The 26,177-nt window shown below is 44.8% G+C and overlaps 1 protein-coding gene across 2 annotated transcripts; it reads left to right on the forward strand.

Moving 5' to 3' along the window:
* The first annotated feature begins 1,247 nt into the window (after window positions 1-1,247).
* Cd180 (CD180 molecule) lies at window positions 1,248-17,415 on the forward strand. 2 transcript variants are annotated; one of them, XM_052743375.1, is made up of 3 exons: window positions 1,248-1,529; window positions 13,101-13,267; window positions 15,152-17,415. In XM_052743375.1, exons 1-3 carry the CDS (start codon window positions 1,440-1,442, stop codon window positions 16,878-16,880), a joined length of 1,986 nt encoding a protein of 661 aa, XP_052599335.1. In that variant the 5' UTR covers window positions 1,248-1,439; the 3' UTR covers window positions 16,881-17,415. The 2 variants fall into 2 exon arrangements, with proteins under 2 accessions (XP_052599335.1, XP_052599336.1); XM_052743376.1 differs by lacking the exon at window positions 1,248-1,529 and having other exon boundaries at window positions 13,154-13,267; window positions 15,301-17,415.
* The last annotated feature ends 8,762 nt before the right edge of the window (window positions 17,416-26,177 follow it).

A 26,177-nucleotide genomic window follows, 5' to 3' on the forward strand; every position in this document is an offset into this window, starting at 1 on the left:
AATTTAATTTCTCCAAGTCATCAGTTTCTACAAGTATAAAATGAGCCAAAAGAAGCGGGGGTAGAAATGTTGTAGTATAAGGACATGCACCTAAACCAAAATAAAATCTGGTCTGCTGGCTAATAAATGCTTAGTAAGTGGTGGCTACTTTGATCACTTTATCAGTGGTAGTGACACAGAGGAGTACATCTAAGGTCACTGTGGAGTCTGAACTAGGAACTGGGCTCTTGGAAGTGGAGTGGAAGAACAGTGACCCCAGTTATCCCCCATATATCAACTGGTTCAAGGATAGAAAAAGACTGGGGTAGCTCAGTTTACTGGGTAAATGCTTGAACCTTTTGTCTTCCTGCCACACCTTGACCATCCTAATAATTACCACCCTCTCAAAGGGTTTTCTCTATTTCTTTTTATCTCTCTCCTCCCCCTACCCTTCACTTAAACAGGGTTTCCTGTAGCTTGGGCTGGCCTCAAACTCCTTATGGCCTTGAACTGCCCATCCTCTTGGCTCTCTATCTCCCTACTCCTGAAATTATGGGAGTATACCCATAACTGTTTTATAGGGTGCGGAGGGACCAAACTCAGGGTTCCATGCATGCTAAGAAATCACTCTACCAATTGAGGTACATCCCAAGGCTTCAAAATTATTTCTAAGGCAAAAGGGACCCCAGACAGGGCCTCTTAGTTCTGCTCCCTCGGCCAGGCTGCTATGTCCTTTAAAGTTGTTTTGTTTAACTGAACCAGTTGTGAGGGCAGAAAAGGGACTTCCACCCGAGCTGTTAAAACAGCAGCCCTAAGTCCCCAGAGTGAGAGAGAAAGTAAGCTCCTTCGATAGGAAGATCAGGAGTGGTCCAGGGAGCAGCTGAGTTTCAGCGAGCAGGACAGTTGAGCCTGTCACCTCCTGCCCTGCTTCCCAGTTTTACAACCCTCCCATCCGCTGGAGCAGAGCTCTCTGCCCCTGCCAGCGTGCTCCAGCACTTCTCCTAGTCACCCCCAAGGACGGCTAGCAAAGTGACATCCAGTGTGAATACAGATTCTAGCATTCCCAGCCTCTCACGAGGAGAGAGACTAGAAGCTAGCCCAGTGGAGCAAACCCTTGAAACTGGCTTCAAGCCAATGGGAAGCATCACAGTGAGACTCGAGAGGGCTGCTCAACTGGTCCACATTGGTCAGGAAATGCACTGGGCCATCCTGGGGCAGAGCTCTAGGTTATTTTTGGCCAAGATGGTTGATATGCAGAAAGAACTTCCCCTTTTTTTTTCTCTCTCTTTTTTGCAGCACAGATCCACAACTGCTGAGTAGTTCACAGCATTTCAGTTCTAAGATCAACCTTCCGTGTAACTCTATGCCTGCCAAATTGCCAGGGCTATTAGAGTGTGATTATACTGCTTGGCTCTGAGCATTAGATAATCCTACCCAGCTGGGCTTGCTCTGGACCTGGGATGGCTCTGGACATCAGCTGCTTCCTCTTAGTGGCACTCTTTTCAGCCAGCTGTGAAACTATCACCTCCTTGGATCAGATGTGCATTGAGGTGAGTCCAAACTGTTTGTCTCGACCCAGCTGACTCTTGCTGAAAATTTTGAGATATGGCATACAGACTCATCTGAGCCTTGGCTTTAAGTTTCTACAGTCCTAAAGAGGACAATGGGGGATATCAACAGGCTTTCGCTGCAAAGAGCTGACCTTCTCAACCCTGACGCCTAAGCCATGAGAGCTATGTGTGCAGCATCCGAGCACATGGCCACTCCCCACACAGCCCTTTGGTTCTCGGCTGTTGTAGTAAAGACTAGTAAGGAGAGACCCATACCAGGTTTCAGAACATTTACAGGATCATTCTGAATGAGATTGGTTTTCTCCTCCAGTTGGACACCCTTCCGTCTGTTAGACTCAGATTTACCCACAGGAGTAAATCTGAGAACCAATCCAACTCCAACCTTCTGTTTTGAACTGTAACAATATTTATCAACCACTGGGAAGTTGTAGAGAAGAGAGAGCGAGAGAGAGCGAGAGGGAGAGAGGGAGAGAGAGAGAGAGAGAGAGAGAGAGAGAGAGAGAGAGAGAGAGAAAGACTTCAGTCCTTTGCCATCTTAAAATGATTCAACCTTCCTCATACTGTCCTTGACTCTGGCAAGGGGCCAGTCCCACATGGGCATGCTTGACAAAGGGTACAGACAGAAAGGGGTGGTTCAGCAAGTTCCTTTCCTACTTTGGGACCGAAAAGAGAATATAAGCCAGGGATAGCTGGGGGCAAAATGAATCTGAGACCGTAGTCAGACCAATGATCTAAAACTCAAGGCAAAGACTTGCCAGACAAGGGTATGAATCAAAGCCGAAGCCGGGATTTGAATGACGTCTGGAACAGAAACAAATAGAAGCTTGTTAGCCATGTATTTGAGCGGTCTCGGGCTGTCCTCAGACCAAGCAGAGATAGGATACTCAAACAATCAAGGCAGGGATGGTATATTAGTTTCCTCGGGCTTCCAGAACCAGTGCTGGAGAGTGGGGAAAATTTCATGGTAGGAATCTATTGCTTGTCCTTTCTGGAGACTGGAAATCCAGGATCAAGGTGGTGACAAGGTCGTCTTCCTTTGAGCACCTTCTTCTTGGCTCGTAGATGGCTGCTGTCATGTCTGTAGGCTGGAAGGTAGTAGCAAGGTTGTCTTCCTCTAAGGCCTTCCGTCTTGGCTCGTAGATGGCTGTGTTCTTATGTGTCCACTGTGTGTCATCCCCCATGCTTTGCTGTGTCTAATTTTCTCTTATTGAGACATTAGTTGTGTTGGCTTAGGACCTACCTACATTTCCTTATTTTACTGTAATCTATCTTGAAAAGCCTTGTCTCCAGTCATAGCCACATGAGACACAAGGTCCTGGGAGTTAAGACTTCAACATAAGAAGTTTAGGGTTGGGAGGATGGGAGACAACTCGGCCTATAAAAGAAATAAAAGAAGAAAGGTCTTTCATCAGCCCCAGCTTCACCTCACTCAAATTGGGAGGTCAAATTCACATACCAGGTAGATGGCATAAAGAGATTGGGATGGGGGCATCACCTTCTCAGTGACCAAGGACCAATGCCAGTCATTTGCTGACAGCATTCCAACTGGGATAATCCTCCCATTCATTCAAGTTCCTCAAAACTAGGCTATTTGCAGTGCTCTGTTCCTAACTTATTAGTTCAACTCTCAAAACCCTGCACCTAAGGGCCTGTGTGGCGCTTCTGAGACCACAAGAAGTCCAGGAAGGGCCAGCTCTGCTGGGAAACTCCCAGCAGAGCTACTGAAGTAGTCAACCACTCATGAAGGTCACCAGGCTCTGGAGTTGCCAGTTCCCTTTTGTATATGCCCCCTGCTTTGGCAGAGAAAAGAGAAATAAGGCAAAAAGAGGGAAATTGCCTGTGGTAGACCTTCAGTACCATGCCTTTCAGTTCATGGAGTAGAGCTCGGTGTCCCAGATCACCAAAGGCCCTGCATTAGAGTGAAGATTTCCATTTTGGAAGTCTAACACAACAGTCCCCATCTCTACCCCGTGGCTGCCTTCTGACACATGCCTAATTTTAAGTAGCCTTGCAACACATTCCATTAACATTAGATTTCTATTTTCTCTTCCCTCTTCTCTTGTGGGAGTCCACAAAGGTTTTCTAGTGAGATCTGAGCTTGCTTTACACAGGAGGCCTGCATTAGGGGATGGCCTGACCACGTTCAAGCTCACCAGGTGTTTGAAACTGTCTGCACTTGGCTGTGCTGGGGGAGGTCTTTTGCCTCGCCTCTTGGCATTCCTTTAAAAAGCCCTTTAGTCAAGCCAGAAGGGGCTGGTGGGTTCAGACCCAGGCTCTTCCGAGGCTATCCTGTTCTCTCTCTCTCTCTCTCTCCCCCCTCTCTCTCTCTCTCTCTCCCCCTCCCCCTCCCCCTCCTCCTCCCCCTCCCTCTCCTTCTACCCCGCCCCCCCCCCCCCCCCGCCCCTTCTATCTATATGTTCCTTATTTCCCCCTGCTCAAGAGTACCCTGGAAGAATAAGAGGGAGCTGTCCTTCTAAGCAGCAGGATTCTAAGGCTGTTTGATGCATAAATATGATGGAAACATGTTCGTTCCTGAGGGTTCCAGACCTCTTAGCCACAGATGAGTAGGAGCAAGCAGGGCGGCTTAGGAGAAACACGTGCCTTCGGCTTTCACAAAGGTCCTTTCCTCCATTCAAATCACCTTGGTTCTCCCCACCCTTCTCCCAGCCCTCTCTTCTCCCTCGTCCCACTTCAAGCATAGTTAGGCACTTGCTGCCTGTCTGTTCCTATGACTCACCGTCATGAGCTCATCTAGTGTGATAATAAGGGTTTTGTTTCAGTTTTGCCTCCTTTTCAGCTTTTTAAACTTTCGTCGAAGCAAAACGCACAGAACGTTCACAAAGCCCTCCATAGGCAGTTAATTGCAGTTTCACCAATAAACACATCCAGGTATTCCCAATACAACTCAAGACACAGTGGGCACTCCATACCTCAGAAGCCCTCAAGCCTCGTCCAGGTCATTAGTTCCTCTAAGACATCTAGTCTTGTAATTTCTATCATCATGGTTGCTTTTATGCCTGTTGAAAATAACTTTATACAGCAGGGGGCCCATAATGTTGGAACTCTTTTTGCCTGATTCCTTTTTCTTGATATTAAATTGGTGACACCTTCTGATGACATGCACAATAGTCATTTGTTGATTTCTACTGTTAAATGACACTCTGTTTGGTAGAAGACCCCACCATCTATTTATTACTCTACTGTTAATAGAAAACTGTATTGTTTATAATTTTCTGGAAGTTATGTATGATACTGGTTTTGGACTTTCTTGATTATACCTTTCTTTAGTAAACAAATATACAAATGCATCTTATATGAGTACCTGAGTAGATATATTTTCCCATAGGATTGTGTGTGTGTGTGTGTGTGTGTGTGTGTGTGTGTGTGTGTGTGTGTGTGTGTGTTTGTGTCTGTATTAGACATTGCCAGTGTTATAAAACATTGCTACTAATTAACAGTCATTGGCAGTATGTGTGACTGTTCATTGCTCCAGAGTCTTGTTAACATTTGATATTAAATGTGAGCCATCCTGATGGTTGGGAAGTAGTATTTCATTGGGATTCAGTTTTGATTTCTCTGATGAATTATTCAATTGAGTACATGTTCACAGTTGTTTACATACTTCCTCTCTTCTTGTACTGCTGAGAGTCTAACTCAGTGTCGCTCTCCTGCTGGATGAGCATTATGACACGGATACACCCCCAGAACTCTACAACTACATTTGTGTGTGTGAAATGCTTAAGTCTTTGGCCCATTTTCTCCTTTGTTATCTTGATTTGATAGCCAATATGTTCCTCTACTCTGAGACTTTCAACTTTCCTAAAGGTATCTTTTGCCAACTGGAAGTTCTTCATATTATTATAACTTGATTTAACATTTCTTCCCTTAATTTTCAGTACATTTCTGTCCAGTTTAAGAAATCTTTGTCTACCCCAGAGCTATGATGATATTATCTCACAGTTTCTTCTGGAAGATTTATTGTTTCATATTTCTAAGTTTCACAGCTCAAAAACGGATATATACATGTGTGCATATATATGCATGTTGAGTAGAAGTCAAAATTAATATTTTAATAAATTTTTTGGCTTAAGTTCCAACCTACACCACATTCTGAGAAAATTGTAATAAAACCTCATGAATGCTCCACAGAGAATCTATCTGTTGCTAAATGCCCCCATGTTCTCTGTATGCATGTAACAAAATTACGACCATGACCAGGCCTTTAGAGACTAGCAAATATGCAGCCTAGCTGGAATCCAGTGCTCTGTACTTGCTACTGTTGTAACATTTTCAATGCACTCTGAAATAGTTCCTTGGGCCTGCAGGCTTACTACCCCACCCCCATTTCAAATGGGCTCATCTTGGTCTTGATTGATAGGCACTCAAAACCAGGGTAAGACAAAGTCCTTCTGTGTCTAGGAATGGGGTGGGCTTTACTTGGCAGTGCCCTCTTTTGAAGAACTCCAAGTTCACAGATGCACCAGCTTCCTGGGAGTTTTAGATGATGGGGGGGGGGGGGGGTGAGATGACCCCTGAAGTGGGCACTCCTCCTGCTCGGGACTGAGGCCCCTTCTCACAGCATACCTGCAGGGTGAGTTTCCTATCCCCAAGCTACCGCTGGGAAAAAGGGAAGGAAGCCCAGGCAATTTAGTTAGTGCTGTGAGCTAGGGGACAAGCAGGCTAATTCTGTAGAGCAGTGGTTCTCAACCTTCCTAACACTGCGACCCTTTAATACTGTTCCTCATGCTCTGGTGACCCCCAACCACAAAATTATTTTTGTTGCTACTTCATGCCTGTGATTTTGCCACTGTTATGAATCGTAATGTAAATATCCGATATTCAGGATATCTGATATGTGACCCCTGTGAAAGGATCGTTCCACACACACCCCAAAAGGGGTCTTGACCCCCAGGTTGAGAACCACTGCTGTAGAGGACCAGAAAACAAAGCAGGTTTAATTGGAATGTCCTTCAGCTGGAGGAGTCAGCTTGACAACACCATTTTAGGAACGTGCCTTCCTGGGAGTTTTCCCTTCATTGGCCGTTTTGTTTTCAGAGAGTAATCTTTGCTCTGGAATTTAGCTTACCAGTCAAACTGCTCCTTTGAATCAAGGTGTGATTAAAGGGAGGTGGGGGGGGGGGCAGTGTTTCCAAATCCTCATGCATGCATGTGTCAAGTGCACTAGACGTCTGAAAAGCTGGGAATAAGCATTCCAGTGAAATTCAAAGGCTTCCAAATTAGGAAAAAAAAAAACTTCGCAATGCTTGCAAGGACAGAAAATACAGTGGGGTGGGAGGCAGTTGGGGTACAGCAGAAACAAAATAACATCCTGATTGAAAAAATGCAAAGCAATGCCTGGAGGGAGAGGGGATTGCAAACACAAAGGAGCCCTGCTCTAGGTAAAAGAGGCCCAGCTCTGAGCCCAAGCTGAAGACAAAGTGGCTGGCCGGGGTCCCGGTGCACTGCGGCTCCTAAACAAATGCTTCTTGACACAGAGCAGGGCGTGTGCGGTTGCATGCCTCTGAGTGGCTTTGCCGCCGCCGCCGCTCTGCTGGCACAGACGTTCACATTAAGAAGGATGGGCCCTGTCGGCAGTGCAGCCAGCCGAGGCAGAAGAGGGAAAAAGCAACTTTGGAAACTGTCCATGTCCAGAAAGAATAATCACGTGGGGCTCAGGGAGCTGTGGCATGGTGGACGTCTGCCTGGGAGGAAAGCCCAAGGCACGTGGTCCTGGCAGCGGTGGAGGTGTCTGTTGCTTTGCGGCATCCTCTGAAGGATGCTCATTCCTCTACTCTATGACCCCATGCTCTGCTGGTAAAACTCACCCAAAGTGCTGCCCCTGGTTATGAGGGTGAGAAAGAGCTTCTACCAAAATGTAGCTTCTACCTGAATCTAAGACCAGGAAACACATAGAACCACGATAAAAGGTGTTCTGGCACACGTGAGCCTACGTTTTTTTTCTTTCAAAAAGAAAGGAAGGGAGAGAGAGAGAGAGAGAGAGAGAGAGAGAGAGAGAGAGAGAGAGAGAGACCACTGTCATAAGAGGCTGAAGAATTGCCTCAGAGTAGAGAAATCTGTGGAAATTTGACAACAAATGCAAGGTATGATTCCAGATTGAAAAAACAGAAAATTATCTTGGAGGCCAGCAAGGCAGCAGCTAGCAAAATTATGGACTGTTGAATAATAACCAGAATCGACGTTAAACATTCTGAATTTGATAATGGTGCTGTGATTGTATGTCCCTGTTCTTTCTTTTTTTTTTTATTCTTTGTGTCTTTCACATCATGGCTCCCAATTCTACCCATCTCCCACCTTATCCCAAATAAAACAAAATAAAATTTAAAAGAAAAAGGAAAAAAAAAAAAAGAAGGGGAAAATCTTGTCATGGAAGCTGTAGTGTGACACAGTGAGTCACACAGTAAACGCCTTTATCCATACCTCTTTACAAGCAGGCGTTCATCGCAAAGAATCACTGGTCTGGTTCCAGGCCCCTGGTCTCTGCTGCACCATCGATGATGGGTCCTCACTGGAACTCTTCCTGGACCCCCCGTTGCTGCCCTGTGTTGTGGAGATCCTGCAGCCCTAGGGCATAGGACTGACCACCCTCCATGCTCCAGCAGATCACAGATGGGGTAGATGTTGGGGTGGGCCAACATATAACCCTGGTTCTGGGCCTGGGTAGTTGCAGGGTTGGTCAGCCTGCCAGCTCTCCCCTGTCTTCACCACCAGGATGGGCTCTCCAGCATTGCCCTGGCTGGTTCACCCCTGGCAGCAAAGAGCAAAGGGTGGGAGCCAGTTCTCTGGCTTTCACACCCTCAGGGTCAGTCCTCTCACACTTACACCTTCAGGGCCAGCTCTACTGTGTGGTCCAGCCGAGGTGTCGGGGCCACTCTTCAGAGTGCTGCTGCCGATGAGGAGCAGGGACAGCTCTCCTGTTTTTATGACCTCAGGCATTGATGGGGGGACATCTCTCTGCCACCCATGCCGCCACGAGACAGATGAGTAATGGGGATAGCGCTCCCATGCTCACAACACTGGGGCTGGCTCACCCACACCTCTCTCAACAGTGTCAGCTCTATTGTGTTGCCCAGTCAAAGTGTAGGGCCTATTCTCACGAGTGTTGCAGCTAGTGTGGGGCAGGGACAGCTCTCCCTGTCACTCTCCCTGACAGTTCACCCTCAGGCATTGATGGGGGGGACATATTTCCCCCACCCATGCTGCCACTAGACAAATGAGTAGTGGGGACAGCTCTCCCACGTTCACAACCTCAGGCTGGCTCACCCACACCTCCACCGACAGGTTCGGCTCTATGGTACTGCCCAGGTGAGGTGCAGGGCCTGCTCTCCCAAGTGCTGCAGCTGGTGGAGGGTTGGGTCGGGTCCCCCACCTGCTGCAGGGGGTGAGAGGCAAGGAGAGGAGGGAATCTTTCCCTCACCCATGCCACCAATGGCATAAATAGGGGCATGACCTGCTCTCCCATTCTCATGCCTTCAGGGCCAGTCTGCCCATGCCCCTGCTAACAGAGTCAGCTCTATTGTGCAGCCCAGGTGAGGTGTAGGGCTCTCTCTCCTGAGTGCTTCAGCCAGTGAGGGTTGGGGCCAGTTCTCCCGAGTGTTGCAGTCAGTGAGGGGCGGGGCCAACTCTGCACAGCCCTATGCTCTCTGCCTTTGGTGGTATCAGGAACCATGAACATCAACACAGACCATGGCCGCATCAGAGCCATGAACCCAGACATGATCCCCAGCAGAAGCCCAGGCCCAGACATCACCATGGCCCTGGGTGGCCATGAAGCCATCCACCTCAGCCCATTCCTCGTCTTTTTTGCCTCTTCAGATATGCTTCTGTCCACAGGACATGAACTACTCTCTCTCTCTCTCTCTCTCTCTCTCTCTCTCTCTCTCTCTCTCTCTCTCCCATATCACTCCATACATTTGCTCACCATAGTAGTGCCTGTCTGCCTGATGCTGCAAGATGCTAGGGTGGACTGCCCCAGGATTGCCTTGTCTAGCCTTAATACAAGGGGAGGAGCTTAATCTTACTGTAACTTGATATGCCAAGCTTCGTTGGTACCTATGGGAGACCTGCCCCTTTCTGAACAAAAACAGAGGAAGAGTGGGTGGGTTGGGGGGGCACACGAGCGGTGGGGGTTGGGAATGGGAAGAGAAGAGGGAGGGCTAGGATGTAAAATAGACTAATTAAAAATAAATAAGGAAAATCAACTGAAAACTGTCCAGTGCTTCTTATATGTTGCTAACTCTCATGGTCATAACAATTTTTATTATAAAACCCTGACTGCAAAAAACGGTAGGGGGCGGCTGTGTGTGGAGCCCAAGACATGTTTGGTTTGAAATTCTAACTAACTAACTCTTGTCATCCCCCGTTCTCCTAGAAATCAGGGGCGGCAGGGCCATTGCTATTTCCGTCTTCGTGGAGATTTGTGGAACATGCTCTGGTGATCTGCCTGCCTGCCTCTCCTTTTTTGCTGAGGTGAAAGATCTACTTCACTTCCTTGCTTTTCCTCCATCTAGAAGATCCTTTGGTCCTTGGCTCAGCAGAGTTTTTTTTTTTTTTTTTTTTTTTTTTTTTTTTTTTTTTGCAGCCTCTACTTTCTAATTCCATTAGTGCAGTAAAGTGTTTAGAAGGCCCAGGAAAGGCTGAAGGAGGAAATAATTTCAGTGTCCTAGGCATGTATATTCAGAAGGGGGAATCGGTAGCCTTAGGCCTTTCACTGTGGTACTGTAATAGAGTCAGACAGACTGGCAGATTCCCCTTTATCCATATGTACATGAAGTCAGATATGCCAATAGGGACTAGAAAAGAAAAATGTCTCCACCGAGCTAATAAGAACCACAGCAACATTGAGCCCACAGTTGTCCACACAGGTTCTCTCTGGGTGAGCCACATTCACAGGCACCAGGCACATAGTCTTGTAACATGCTTTTCCTCACCAGTCAGCTTAATCATCTAGGTTTTAAATGCAAAGTGTGCATTTCAAGGACATTATGTGGATGGATTTGTGTCAGTGCCGAGAGGACTTTGAGTCTATAAAAATGGAGGATAGATTACAGGGAAATATAAATATGGCATTTTCATCATCGACAGTTGTAATAGCCTCACAGAATAGAAGGAAACCAGCGGTTTCCTGTAGATGCGCATGCTTAGTGGAGCTATGAAAAAGTGCATCATTGAGCAGGAAATGGAGTTAAGCAAAAAGTGATTAAAATGGTGCCGTCTAGAGAGCCTCACCGTTCAGGAGAAAAGGAAGGTGTGTGGACTTCTGTTTCCAGCTAGGAAAATCTGTTTGTAGTCAACAGTAGGAAGGCAGCTGAGCTAGAGTGTGGTGGGTCAGCCTCATGGGCCACTGGAGAGCAGGTGTGTGATAAGGAAAGACCAGGAGACCGGTGGTTACATGAGTTCACCTAAGATGTGAGACGATCTGAGCACTGGTGGTCACTGTTGCTCATCTTGTATCTCCAATGATACTTTTCTTAGCTAGAAGCCTCCCTAGGCAGGATACACATCACCAGACCTTCCTACCTGCCCCACGCCCAATCACACACACACACACACACACACACACACACACACACACACACACACACACCAGCCATGCACACTACAGCAACACCAGATAAACCATGACCCTACAGTTCTGTGGACTTCTGATGAATATCTTCCCATTTCTACTTAGTTCAAGATCTGTATCTTGGATTAAGGATTTAAGAGGCAAGGCCTGTCAGATTTCAGGATCTTCAACTATGTTGGACACAGGGTGGGCCCAAAGACCCACAGTCTGGTAGTCACAACCTAGAGATCCTAAAAGGGGAAATAATTCACATTTCAAGGTTGAAACACCCAAGATCTGTGTTACTTAGTTTTCCTTTTAATATTGTATTAAGAAAATTTGTTACAAAATAGTTACCGGAACTTCCAAATATCCATCACTCACTATTCAAGGACGGTCAGGTCAGCGTTTGTCTTCAAACTTGTCTACCCAGTTCTGTCTCCTCCCTCCCACTCTGTTCCTTTGTATTGTTTGTTTGTTTGTTTGTTTGTTGAGTCAGGGTCTTACTATCTCAGACTGGCTTAGAATTTGCAGCAATCCTCCTGCCTTAACCTCCCAAGGGCTGGGATTATGGAATGATTTGTCTCTTTTTCTTTCTTTTTTTTTAAATTTTTTTTATTTTTGCCAGAGTATGTTAAAGCAAATCTCAAACCTGTCACTTTATTTTTAGCTACTTTAATCTGCATCTAAAACAAAAAAAAATCTAAGACCATTTCTTTTATATAATTATTATATTAGCCATTAATGTTAAAAATTCATGTTCTGTCTCTCTCTCAAATTCATTATTTCTCAATATCAGCAAATCCTGTCTTCAAAGTTCTCCGATTGTTTATAAAATGTCTTTTCCTAGCTTTTTAAAAATCATAATCTAAACAAGGGTTAATCTATTATTTGCTTGTCTAAGTAATTATGGATATTTTTTCTTATAACATAGCTTTTAAACAGTTATTTTCTGTGCATATGCAAGCATGTGAGGACACACCCTGGCATGTGTGTGGAGTCAGCTTGCAAGAACCAAGTGCAAGAGCTGGTTCTTTCTATCCTGTGGGTTCCAAGGGAGCAAACTCAGGTCGGCAGGCTTGGTGGCAAGTGCCCACTGAGACATATCACCAGCTCCCCTTTATCTAAAAAGCTTTTCTGACCTCCTCCTCTTCCTTCTTCCTCTGCCCCCTACCTTCCCCAGTTACTTACTATATAGAATGCCCCACTTTCTGTATTTGGGTGACTGCTACTTTATGATGTTTTAACTTAAATTCGCTGTGTCACTCACTTACAGACATGAAGCTAGGCCTAAGGTCTTGACTAGATTCCAATTTATTCATTCCTTCATTTGGAAGCTTGTTTTCGGCAAGTATATTTCTGCAGGGTTCCTCTAGGGAGTACCACATTTTGTTCAGCTAGACTCATATTGATAATAGTGTGGCTATTGACAATCCTTTTCTCTCCCAGTACTGAGGATTAAACTCAGGCTTGTGCATGCTAGAAAATGCCCTTGGTTTTTGTTTGTTTATTTGTTTGTTTGGGGGGGTTGTTTGTTTTTCGAGACAGGGTCTTGCTGTGTAGCTCACATCATCCTTGAATTCATAATCTTCCCTGACTCTCTCCAGTGTGCTCAGATTAGAGGTGTACCCTCCACATTTTGGCTTACAGCCAATACATTCCTAACAAAGCATGTAATTTTCTTAATATCATCTAATTCCATGATTCAAAGTTCTCTGATGGACTACAAATGTCTTTTACCAACTGATTTATTTGAATCATAATCTAATCAAGAGCGAGTGCTTTGTTGTTATTCTTGGTGGTAGCTTACTAAAAACCTGTAGTGAATAAGATTGTGCGTAAGCATTTTGTGTTTTTGCAAGTTTATTTTTGGGGAAGATTACTAGATGTGGACTGATTCTCAAAAGGTAAATCATAAATAATTTTGCTAGATAGTACATCAAATTACTAAATCCAATACTAATTTATATTACTTCTCCCATCAGAAAGAAACCAACAAAACATACAGCTGTGAAAATTTAGGTCTCAGTGAAATTCCTGGCACTCTACCAAACTCAACAGAATGTTTGGAGTTCAGCTTTAATTTCTTGCCTACAATTCAAAATACGACCTTCAGCAGACTCGTAAATCTCACCTTTCTGGATTTAACCAGGTAGGTAATTCAGCTCCTTGCCTGCTCTTGACATTTTATTTAAGCAAAACCGTATTATACATCTAAAGCATCTCCAATACCTTCTATAGGGCCACAGATAAGCTGCTCGTCTATTTGTCCTTCCCCAAGGAACACATTTCTGATACTAAGATGTATTGTAAATTAGGTCAACTAGGAGGAAAGTATCCTGCTCCCCAGCTCTGCAACAGCAGTGTTGTTTAGGAAGGTCTAAAGCAGTGAATCTCATCCTGTGGGTCACGACCCCTTTGAGGGTTGAATGACCTTTCCACAGGGTTCACATATCAGATATCCTGCATGTCAGATATTTACATTACAATTCGTAACAGTAGCAAAATTGAAGTTACGAAGTAGTAACGAAAATAATTTTATGGTTGGGGATCACCACAGCATGAGGAACTATATTAAGGGGTTGCAGCATTAGGAAAGTTGAGAACCACTCACTGTTGTAAGGAGTATTGATGGCCAAAATGAAAACAAATCTTAGCCAAATCTGATGTCATATTATGCTGCATGTTAACATTGTTGGCTATCACTGGGCAATGACATTTTAGAAGAAACTCATAGATCCCTCTATTAATATTATTTGGTTGTTGTTGGTGGTGGTTTGTTTGTTTTGGGTTTTTTGTTTTGTTTTTTTGTTTTTGTTTGTTTGTTGTTTGTTTTTGAGACATGATCTCTCTATGTAGTCCTGGTTCTCCACAAATTCACCATGTAGGCCAGGCTGGCCTTGAACTCACAGATATTTACCTGCCTTTGCCTCCTGAGGGCTAGGATTCAAGGCAAGCACCCTTACACCTGCCTTCTATTTACTTTTTGTGTATTTGTTTTACACAAATTGGATAAATTCCATTATCGGTTCTAGAGGCAGAATCGTGACTCCAGTTACTGAAATACAGCCTGAAAGCTGTATCTGAATGCTGCACCAATGTTTGAGAACAAAGGGGCAGAGGTATCAGAAGCGAGTGAGAACATACAACTGGTTTATGTGGAAAGGAGGGAAAGAAGGCTGACGCTTTTGTGACATCTGCATCCCTTAGCAGCTCTCCACGCTGGGCTTCCCACCCCTGCAGAGTGGGAGAGCAAACAACTGTAGTCATCTTTCATGTTGACAAGCACCACTGTGAGATGCTATGGCCAATATCACTACCCACTTGTGGGTAGATGAGGGAACCGTTAGTGTGCGTATGTGCCAACAAAGGGGTGTGTATTCGTGTGCACATGTGTGTAATCAATCCAGTGTTTTTAGATGTAATATCGGGATGGTGTTTTCTGAGTCTTTATTGTTCTCCAGCTCAAGGAGCATTTTCCCATATATCATTTGACAGGCAATAGTTCTTCATAAATCCCTTTCATATTTAACTGATGAAAAAAGTGGGCAAGACTATAACCCAGTGGTAGACTGTGTGCTTAGCATGTGCTTGGTCCTGGATTCAATCTTTACTAATCAACCCCCCCCCCAAAAAATATTAATAAAGATTGTAGCTTGTCCATGGTGATATATATATATATATATTCTCCTGTGTGTTCTCTGTGGTATAATTTATACTAAATTAATAGTAAATCATAGTTTAATTTTTACAATCAAGTAAATCCCTGGGCTTTTTTCTTAAACACCCCCCCTTCAAAAACAATCCCTGAGTGTTCACTCTAAAGGGACAAGGACTACAGAATAAATTCTAAATCAGAGTGTTCAGAACTAAGGCTATTCATCAACCCAATAAACTGCTCTGTGGATGTGGAAGAAAGTTCGACTTTGCTTTTCAGTAACTTGTGCTACTTATGGATTTCTTAATCCATGGCTGTGCTGGTGTTTGTTCTTTTGTCCTTGTGTAAATGATTGCTAAATACTCTTATCTTTTTGAGGTGCCAGATTTACTGGATACATGAAGACACCTTCCAAAGCCAACATCAGTTAGACACTCTTGTGCTAACTGCAAATCCCCTGATATTTATGGCAGAAACAGCACTTAATGGACCCAGGTCACTGAAACATCTGTTCTTCATCCAAACAGGAATGTCCAGTCTTGAGTTTATCCCAGTGCACAATCTGAAAAACTTAGAAAGTCTACATCTTGGAAGCAACCATATTTCCTCCATTAAGCTCCCCAAAGAGTTCCCAACAGAGAATCTGAAGGTTCTGGATTTTCAGAATAATGCTATCCATCGCCTATCTAAAGAAGATATGCAATCTCTACAGCCGGCCACTAACCTGAGCCTTAACTTAAGGGGAAATGGCATTACAGAGATAGAGCCTGAGGCTTTCAAGTCAGCTGTCTTCCAAAGTTTGGACTTTGGAGGGACTCTCAACTTGCTGGTTATATTCAAGGGTTTGCAGAACTCTACTATCCAGTCTCTCTGGCTGGGGACATTTGAGGACATTGAGGATGAAGAACTTAGTACCTCTGTGTTTGAGGGGCTCTGTGAAATGTCTGTTGAGAGTATCTACCTGCAGAAGCATCACTTCCTTGACATCTCATCCAATACATTCCACTGCTTCACTAACCTCCAGGAACTGGACCTTACAGCCACTCACCTGAAAGAATTACCCTCTGGGATTGCAGGACTAAACAACCTCAAGAAATTAGTTCTCAATGCAAATAAGTTTGATAATTTGTGTCAAATCCATGCTGCCAATTTCCCCTCCCTTACACACCTTTACATCAAAGGCAACATGAAGAGACTTGTCCTTGGTACTGGCTGCTTAGCAAACCTAGAAAATCTTCATCTGCTTGATCTAAGCCACGATGACATAGAAACTTCTGATTGCTGCAACCTGCAACTCAAAAACCTGTCTCATTTACAAAGTCTAAACTTGAGCTACAATGAACCCCTGGGTCTAAAGACTGAGGCATTCCAAGAATGTCCTCAGCTAGAACTCCTGGATTTGGCATTTACCCGATTACGTGTTCACGCTGCACAAAGTCCCTTCCAGAACCTCCATCTTCTGAAGGTTCTAAATCTCTCCTACTGCCTCCTTGACACCAGCAATCAGCATCTCCTCGATGGCCTGCCATCGCTCCAGCATCTGAACTTACAGGGAAACCACTTTCCAAATGGGAATATCCAAAACACCAACCCACTCCAGATGCTGGAAAGCCTAGAAATCTTAATTTTATCATTCTGTGATCTCTCCTTCATAGACCATCGAGCCTTCATTGGTCTTAAGATAATGAATCATGTAGACCTGAGTCACAACAGGCTGACATCCGGGAGCATCGAGGCTCTTAGTCATCTTAAGGGGATCTACCTCAATCTAGCTTCCAATAGCATTAGCAGCATCCCACCTGGTCTCCTCCCCATCTTGTCTCAGCAAAGGACCATTAATTTAAGAGGAAATCCCCTAGACTGTACTTGCTCAAATATTTACTTTTTAGACTGGTACAAAGAAAACAGGCAAAAACTCGAGGACACAGAGGACACTCTTTGTGCAAATCCACCATTGCTTAGGGGAGTCAAGCTATCTGATGTCACGCTGTCGTGTGGGATCACGGCTGTGGGCATTTTCTTTCTTATTGTATCCTTGCTTCTGTTTGCTGTTGCCTTGATTTTTGCAGTGAAATATTTTCTCAGGTGGAAGTATCAACATATTTAGCTCAAGGTTTCCAGAGAAGGCAGATAAATGTGTTTCGCAAAATTGTCCTAAGTAAAAAAAACAAAAACAAACAAACAAAAAACTGTCATCCACAGGTGACCAGACTTTTCAGTTGGTTCCTAATGTTGGGCTGGGGTTCATTGAGCTTTTCTGAACATGTCTTACTGGTAGGAGTCTCCCATGGGGCTGGGGCTAAAGGACTCTGCACTGCTGTAAGACAGAGCCACTTCCTCCTGTGAAACGTGACCCATATTCACTGAACCCGCAATAGCAACCCCACCCATCTGAGAAGGGAGAGCATCATGCATCACCCCTCCGCCTGCCCAACCTGGCTGTGCTGGGGCCAACCGTGTCCCTCCACTCTCTTTCTCTCATACTTCTGGTGTTTTTGCTGGAGGCTCAGCTCTCTGTAATTGAGTCATTTGGGAAAGTTAGGCCCCAGCCAAGTCTCCATGCTCATTTTAAATGACAAAAGGTAAAATGTACAATGAATTTAAAATAAAAGACAAAGTAATAAATTCTGCTCTCAACTAGATTCTATTAGTTACCTCAATTATTTGCTTTCTAAGGTTTTGAGAAGCCCCTAGGGGGCCAACAGGACAAAACTTTTATTGTCTCTCCCCACCCATCCCAGCAGGTAGGATTTCATCTATTTCACAACCAGGAGGTTCCCCCCCCCATCTCATTTTCTGGCTCTTGGGCTGCAAACGTGGAGGTGGGCTGCGGTCCAAACTGTTCTTTTTATCATCCAGGTTTCTGGTCCTTGGACCTCTCTCCCACAGGAACAGGGAGATGAATCACGCCTGGTTCCCAGGCTGGCCTTCCGAAGCCTATTCCCCTTGGAGAATATTGAAGAACACCTTCACAATGGAACCTTGTGGATTGATGTGTCCCTGCACAGTAGCTGTCGGGAACATGATAAGGCCAGTTTCGGGAGAAGAGATTTCTGTTCAGTCCAGGGACATTCCCAAAGGTCGTGGCAGTGACAGATAACGTGGGACTAGTGAATTCTGATAGACAGAGAGGACACGGTAGTTGACAATGTCACAACTTAATCCCTCCCATGTCTCAAAATCCTTCTGATGCAGGCTGAATCTCCTGAAGTCTGAATTGCTAGTTAAAACTCAGTTACCGTAATGATTACAATTACTGTTCCCTGAACCCAGAGATTTAAGCAACAATAGATTGTTAATATTTTAAAAATATTGCACAAATACTAAATATACTTCTTCATTTCATCATTCCCTGAACAACATAACTATTTACATAGCGTATATACCATGTTACGTATTATTAGTAGACAATACCAAGAATATGGAAAGATTATGTAATTCATATGAAAATACTATCCTACTCTATTTTTGTATAAAGGACTTGAACATTTAAGGTATGCTGGTATCTGTGAGGACTCCTGGACCCAGTTTCCCCATGAAAACCAAGGGACTGACTGCTACATAAGGCCTTGGTTAAATTTCACAACCAATTTTAGATTAGAGATGCTAACTAATTATGAAGTGCTGGTCAGTTATCGAAGAATGATTGACCAATGGTAACACCCAGTCAGAATGATAAGAGCGGCCATGTCTTCTCTTCACCCCTGGGAAAGCTGCTTAGGCTGATGGCAGCTGGGATGAACCTCTTTCCTACTGAGTGACTTCAGCCGCATTTCTCACATGGTCCATCCTTCCTCCCGGAAGCTCTTGCTCACATCCCTGAGACTTGCAGGCATGGCTTCCTCTTCTGAGGGTGGCTTTTTCCTAGATAGCTAATCCAAAGCCAATGATGAATGATGCCACAACCAGTGAGCTCTCCAGCTCCTTTATTGGCTTTATGGCTCTTCAACGTCCAGAATCATGACTGGGACATGATATGGTTTCAGGGTGTGTGTTCTCATGCTTACCGATAAATGTTCGTGTAGAGGCCAGGTGACTGCTTCACCATCTCACTGCTTTGAGACATGATCCCTCACTGACTGTGGAGCTCACCCCAACCCCAGGGATCTATCCCTGGGGTACATCTCCATGCTCTGCCCCCAGTTCTGGAGTTACAAATGCACACTGTTCTGACAGTCTTTTTACTTGGGTGCTAGGGAGCTGAACTCAGTCTGCAGGCTCGTGTAGAAAGAAAGCCCTTTACTTGCTGAGGCTCCCCCCACAGCTCTCATGTTTTATATTTTGAATAATTGCTGAGATTTTGTAGGCCTCTGGTCCCTGAGCCCTTAGCAGTGGTTACTACGTTGGCCACCCCCATCCCCACTTACCCTTAGCTCTGGTCACATCTCCAATGCTTCCTGCATGGCACCTTCCATGTACTTCTCACCGGAAACACCCAGAGCAATCTGGTAATAAAGGATGCCTACACCAAGCCTCCAGTAATTAGGATATTGTCGCAATGAGGTTAACTCTGGATCCCTAGTCAATGTCTGAGTCCCTGTAACATCACATCCTACTCCTCATGTTCTCCTCCTACTACCCCCATCTCAAAGGGTAGATGGTTTCCACATTCAGAATGCTGTCTTAGAAAACGCCACCCCATTGGGGTCCCTGTCTAGTCTGTCAGACATCAGCTGGCTCCTGGGATATGAACTGAAAATGGAAGAGACTAATTATGAATCTACCACTCTATAACCACACTGTTTTCCTTAATACTTAATCTACAACTTGTAAAAAACCAAACAGTCTATAGAAAATATCGGCTCCGGATGTGTTACAGTAAAGGCCCCAATGTTTCAAGCCTTGGCAAGACCTAACTGCCCATCTTGCTCTCCTTTGTCGGGCCCACCCCACTTCACACCCTGTGACTTGCCGGGCCATAGCACCACACTGATCCAAGGCTCAGTGACAGCACCTCTGTGTTAAGCAACAGTAAATTCACCCCACAGAGTCAGGAAGGGAGCTCTTTGATGACTGCTGTCAATTTTGTTGCTTTATCTGGTTACTAGGATAGGAGCTGTAGACATCGTGTGTTTATTGGTTTTATGTATTGCATGTTGGTGCTGCTCTGACAGGCTACACCTATAAAAATGTGTTATTATTGCATGATGTAGCCCAGCGAGCTGACCCTGCATTTCCAAGTGTACTGAAGCAAATAGCATTGAAGTCCATAAAAGCTGACTGGCCTCCATCACAAAGGACTCTCTGCGTGAGCTGCAGCTCCTATAATCCAGGAAAGAATTATACCCTTCCCTGTCCCGGCAGCCATTGCTATTAACTGAGAAGAGTACACTCCCAAACACAGGCATTATCTGAAAAAGTCTAAGACAGGATGCTTTATATCACTCTGATTTGTCCCACTGTCTGAGAAGACTCGAGTGTAGTTTTGAGGTTTACAAAAGAAATAACTGGCTGGCTGGTGTAATGTCAGTACAGGGTGTGAGTGGAGTTCCCAACAGTGTTTTTCCTCTTTGAATGGAGAAGAGTTACAGAAATAGAAGGTGGTTATCTCGAAGCAGGGAGGCAGCTGCTGGACATGTTAAGAGTACAACTGTCTAGCATAGTGGCGGGTAGCCTGAATAGCCTAGCCTATTGCAGCTCCCGAGCCTAGTGGAACACCAGAATCACCAGGAAAATTCTTGACAAAACAGAAATCTTCAGCCTACCTCTTCATGTTGGCCTCCACTTTCCACCAAGGGATTTCATATAAAAATCATTTCTAATCTCTGTTTTATCAACCAACGGTAGAAGCATGGTAGGCTCCATGTTGCATAGAAGCTAGAGACTGTCTTCTTATCCCAGGAAAGGAAAAGAAGTTTCTTTCCAAAAATTGGACAGAGGTGCTTGGCAAAGCCCTCAATTCCAAGGGGCGACATCTTGCCAGGCAACTTGACAGTGTCTCTTGCCGTCACGGCTGGGCTGCAAAACACTGCCCTGCAGCCATGCTGTCTCTCACCTCTTCCCTACCCACCCCTGCCACTTGCTAACAACTTGAAGGTGAAATCGTGAATTGTATACTATGGAACTTGGAAAGAATCTATGGATTAGACATAAAGTCTATTGTTGCTCACGACAGATTAAGCAGGGAAGATCATGGAGATCCTTGGCCCTTTCTACATAATGTTCTCCAAGCACCTGGCTGGGATCTAAGTCTGGCAAAGCGCATCAGAGGGCAAAGTGGCATCCAAGTATTCATTTCCTCTTCTTCCTTTCCTCTGGCCCATAGGCCTTCTTCCTGCCTTCCTCTGTCCCTTCCTCCTCCCCTCTGGTGTTGGTAGGGTCTCTTCCTATGTGGTCTAGACTGACCTCAAACTCATTATCCTCCTGCCCAACTCCTGATTTGGGAAATATAATGTACACTACCACATCCGGTTTGGTCCATGAGCTCTATAAATAGCTTGGGTCTCCCTCTTTTTTTTTCTCCTATAAAGAACCTAAATAAATAATCTAACCACAGTAATAGATAAGCGATTAAGTAAATTAGGGGATGTTTGAATAAATGGGGAGATATTCTGTGTTCTTAGAAGGAAGAATGTCCGTCAGATGAAAATCAGAGAAATACTTAATCAAAATGAGATGACCATTACTATCAGACTAACAACAACAAAATATCCTGAAAAAGTGGGGCTGGAGAGAGGCCTTGTGTGTTAAGAGAGCTTGTTATTCTGTCATGGGGACTGGAGTTTGGATCTAGCACCCACATCAGATGGCTCACAAGTACCCATAACTTCAGTTCCTAGGGATCTGATGTGTGCTCTGGCATTGGCAGGCACTTGCACACAAAAGTGCACATATACTCACACCATACACACACACACACACACACACACACACACACACACACACACACAAATAAAAATAAAAATAAGATGAAGCTTGTTTAACAAAAGGAAAAGGCTGGAGAGGTAAGGAAGTTAAGGCACTACATGCCATACTTGTGCAGTTATAAATAACTTGGTTCAGTTCTTCTAGAATCATCTGACAGTAATCAAATATGTGGCCTGAAAATTCTCCTCTGAAGTTATACCCCAAAAAAGCTTCATATGTCTACAAAGACTTCCCTCCCAGCATTATTTATAGAGGGGGGAATGCATAGCAGTTTGAGAATTCATCACTAGGAAAGTATAAAAGTTAAACAGGGTGGACATGTCATAGAAGACATTGTACAGTAGTTAGAAGTGATGGGTTAGACAAAACCATAGCGGAATTTTATTGTAAATACCTTTAGACACATTAAGTTTAGACAAATTGAATTTGGCAGAGTATATTTGAGCAAAGAAGGATTCATGAGTTGGATATACTTTGTTTAACCTGTGGTGGCTCAGAGCACTCCACCCAGCAACGTGAGATTTAAGGGCAGTGACATACAGAAACAGCTTGATTTTCCCAGCTGTCTTTGCCTTATTTAGTCAAGGTGCATTGAAGAATTTGCCTAGTGTGAACTAGTCTAACCAACAGCTTGTGACTGGATAGTGCTCAGCTGCTCTGATTGACTCCAACTCAGTTACCTCACATGAGTGTGTTCCTAGGTCAGGCTGTGGATACCTTACATGAGTGTGTTCCTAGGTCAGGCTGTAGTTACCTCACATGAGTGTGTTCTTAGGTCAGGCTGTAGATACCACACATGAGTGTGTTCTTAGGTCAGGCTGTAGATATCTCACATGAGTGTGTTCTTAGGTCAGGCTGTAGTTACCTCACATGAGTGTGTTCTTAGGTCAGGCTGTAGATACCTTACATGAGTGTGTTCCTAGGTCAGGCTGTAGTTTACCTTTGAACTTTGTTGCAGCTGCTGTTCAGGGGCAGCTCTGTGCAGGGATGGAGAAAGCCCGAGGTTAGTAAAGTCCCAAGTGAAGGTGTGCTGTGGACATGGGCACAGTCATATCAACGACTCCAAAGCCTCAGACCTGTGGAGGAATGGCAAAGCCTACCCACTTCATACCCAGGGTGGAGCTAGAGGAAAATGGCAAAGCACTCCACTGGTCCATGTGTGGCATTGATAGTGTGTGCAGAAAATGTCCACTCTAGCTTTCTCCTCCTGGATGTTTACGGCCTGAAGATTGCTCCCTACAGAGAACGGCCCTACAGAGATAAGCTAAACCTGCTTCCTTGACCCAACTGTACACCATAAACGCTGCCTCCTTGTATACCTCTGTGCAATACTCCCCCGCCCCCCACACACATTCCATTCAGTTGTTTACAATAAATGCACCGAGCTTCCAAGGGGGGTGTGCCTTCTCCAACAGAGATCCCAGACCACCTGACCCCAGCTTTTCTGTGCATGTTTCCGTTTACATGCCTTTTCTTACTCCCTCAGAGTCCCCTGTCCTGTCCACACCTGAGGAAAGCCAGATAAATGTGCTAATGCACATAAACTTAGAAGGCATGTGTATAAAATGATACATATTTTGCAAACAAACCAAAAGGTAAACCACCAACATGGTTACTTATTTTCTGGGGGAGGGGCATAGACAGGGATGTCAGGATAAATTAGGCAGACTTTAGTGTAGGGTAAGGTTGATGTATCCAGAACTAAGGAGTAAGATGGTCTCCACCCTCTGTACCTGTTATATGCATTCTCTCTCTCTCCCCTCTCTCTCTCTCTCTCTCTCTCTCTCTCTCTCTCTCTCTCTCTCTGTCTCTCTCTCATACACACACAATATGGCAAACATGAAATGAAATATATGCTTTCATAAATAACTACAGAATATATTTGTGTTTGAATATTCAAGCAAAAGAACAGGGTATCAATGGCACATCCATTATTACTTCATTATTCAGCAAAAGGGATTGTATTTTCTCATTGTCAAGACAAAAATACATGACAAGTGCAACTTAAAGAAGGATTGTTTCAGCTCAAGGTTTAGGGGAATAACGTCCATTTTGCAAGGGAGGCATGGCCGTGGGAAAGCCGTCACCAGTCAGGAAACACGGAAAGATGAATGCTGGGACCCGGAGGGCTTCCTCCTTTTCCTGCCTTTCATTCAGTCTGGGATTTGAGTCCTTGGGATCATGTTGATGGGGCTTCCTAGTCAACTCCTCTAGAAATCCACATATAAGGAGATAAAGGGAGCTGACTGGATTTTCCTAAGACTTCTGTTTCTGCAAGGGTGAAGACTGGGTTATGAGAAGGGCACATACTGGAAAAAGGACCCTATTTAGGTTATCTTTATTCATTCTTTGAGAATTGCACACAATGTAGTTTGGCCATATTCACCCCCTGCTTCTCCTCCTAACTCCTCACAGATCCACCTCACCTCCCTGACCCCCTCCAGCTTTGTGCCCCTTTCTTTTATTTTTAAATAAACTGTAAAGTACAGTTGGTGCTGCTCATATTTTCCTGGATGTGGGGCAGTCCACTGGAGCATGGTTGGCTTACTAGGGACCTCACCCTTAAAGAAAGTTGACTCTCCCTCTCCCAGAAGTCCTCAACTGTCTATAGCTCCTCAGATGGGAGTGGGACTAGCTGAAAGACACCATTTTTATTAATATTTGTATTTTCAAATGCAATGATTGCACCCAACCTTTGTGAATCACTCTGTTGCTTTCCTACTAAAGACAGAGGGCACCATAGCTGTGCCAAGGGCCACTGCTGGAATGAGGAAGGACATGCATCACAGTGGATCATTCACAAGAACCACTGGGGTCCAACAGGAAGAGGTATATTCCAGCTTGGGGAAACTACTTTAGCACAGCACCACTTAGCAGAGCGAATATATTCCAAAGTGACAGAACACTGGGGCAAAGGTATTTATTTAGAAAAGTTAGTGCTTAAGGATATGGTAAAGCCAGGCTGATGCATAAATTCTAGCTGCAGCATGCTTGCAGCAGGCCCTGCAAACATCTTCATCCTTCACCTCCCTGCTGCTGACAGCCACCTCCAGGCAGAGCTTAATGAAACAGAGGATGCATAGGTCTAACATTGGCTTCACCATATTAATAGACTTTCTGTAGAGCTGGGTACCATGGCCAACAGCTCTTTCTTCTTCCCACATCTGAGTAGGCTGGACCCACATGTCATTGACTACACAGAGATCTGGGCTCTTGAGACAGAGTCTGCTCCCCGTCCCCCACTTTTTGCAGGGCTCACCTCTAAAGTAGTATATCGTGATATTAAATAAAATTTTGCAAGCTGCAAGGATTTGGGCTGAGAACCCACAATGAGTCTAACACACCAAAGCAATATTGTGTTTAATCATAGTCAATGAACTTCGGCTGGCTTCACAAGGCCCTGTAGTCAGATAATTAGGCTGAAAACAACTGACTAGTTAAGTTGTAACCAGCTGGCTGACTAATTGACTAGGCTGTAACCAATTAGACCTTAATCCCTTGCTGCTCTGTTGCTGGGGCTTCTCAGAGCCTGTTCCGGGAGCTGCCCAGTGAGTGTGTGTCACTTGGATTCATCTACCTCTGATTGGTTGGTTGAAGGACCTTTTAACAGTCTTGACAAAGTCAGTGCATCCGAAGTGGAGTCTACAGACCCGGGAAGCTCCGGGTCTTCACTACTTGACCCTGCTGGACATACTGTGGCCACTGAGTCCTTGCTCTCTATTTGGGAGTCAAAAGGTATGTTTTCTCTTGGCTTCTGAAGCTCCATGGCTTTGCGTTTTGTGTTACCTGAACTTGGTTGAGCAAGTTGTAAAATCAAAACTGGGGTTGGAAGTTTTAACCAGAAACAAGACCAGGTCCTCTTGAAGAATCTCCAGTGTCTGACTGGGTTAGCTAGATGCTAAACTGGTGTCGGCTAGAACAGGAATAGGCCCTGAGGAGAGCTCAAGAGTCTCATTTGCTCAGACACGAAAACTGAACTGAGTTCCCTAGATCAGCAGAATAGCTAGGTTATGGAATCATCCTAGGTTGGTTGATGCTGTGAGAGACGACATTGTTATTTATCGCGCCCGAGAACGGACCATGAGATACACCAAAGCCCACTTTAAGAGTTTTATTAGGGGGATAGAAAAGGAGGGTGAGTGGGCAGGCCTGCCGGAGAGAAATGTGCCCAAGGGGAGGGAACAGGTGGAGTCTGCTTTTAAGGATCACCTGTGCATGCGTATAGGGGCTTGAGTAGCTGCCATGCCACACATGCGCATAGATTAAGTGGCCACGCTGTGCATGGATTATGGAGGGTGTAAGGCCCAGGAGTGACTAAGCATTTTGCCTGAATGCTGACAGCGCATGCGCGGCGGCCCTGGGACTCTGGAAGCTGTTAGGGTGTTGGGAATGATAACAGACATGACCTTAGGGGTGAGTGCCAAGGGTAAGTTTGTGTATGGGAAGACAGTAAGACTGCTGTGGGGTTTGTAGTAGGAGAGGTCCAGGGTCTGGAACTCTGGCTAATTTTATTGTATGAGAACTCCCAGGATGTGTT

The sequence above is a fragment of the Peromyscus californicus genome, unplaced genomic scaffold, assembly GCF_007827085.1.
Source record: "Peromyscus californicus insignis strain IS unplaced genomic scaffold, ASM782708v3 Scaffold_18__1_contigs__length_77618521, whole genome shotgun sequence".
Classification (NCBI taxonomy): Eukaryota; Metazoa; Chordata; class Mammalia; order Rodentia; family Cricetidae; genus Peromyscus; species Peromyscus californicus.

Bases quoted from the DNA above. Each gene is read 5' to 3' on its own strand.
- Cd180 (XM_052743375.1), top strand. From the start codon at position 1,440: ATGGCTCTGGACATCAGCTGCTTCCTCTTAGTGGCACTCTTTTCAGCC. The intron at 1,530-13,100 runs GTGAGTCCAAAC...TTCTCCCATCAG, and splicing joins TGGATCAGATGTGCATTGAG to AAAGAAACCAACAAAACATA. The intron at 13,268-15,151 runs GTAGGTAATTCA...TATCTTTTTGAG, and splicing joins ACCTTTCTGGATTTAACCAG to GTGCCAGATTTACTGGATAC.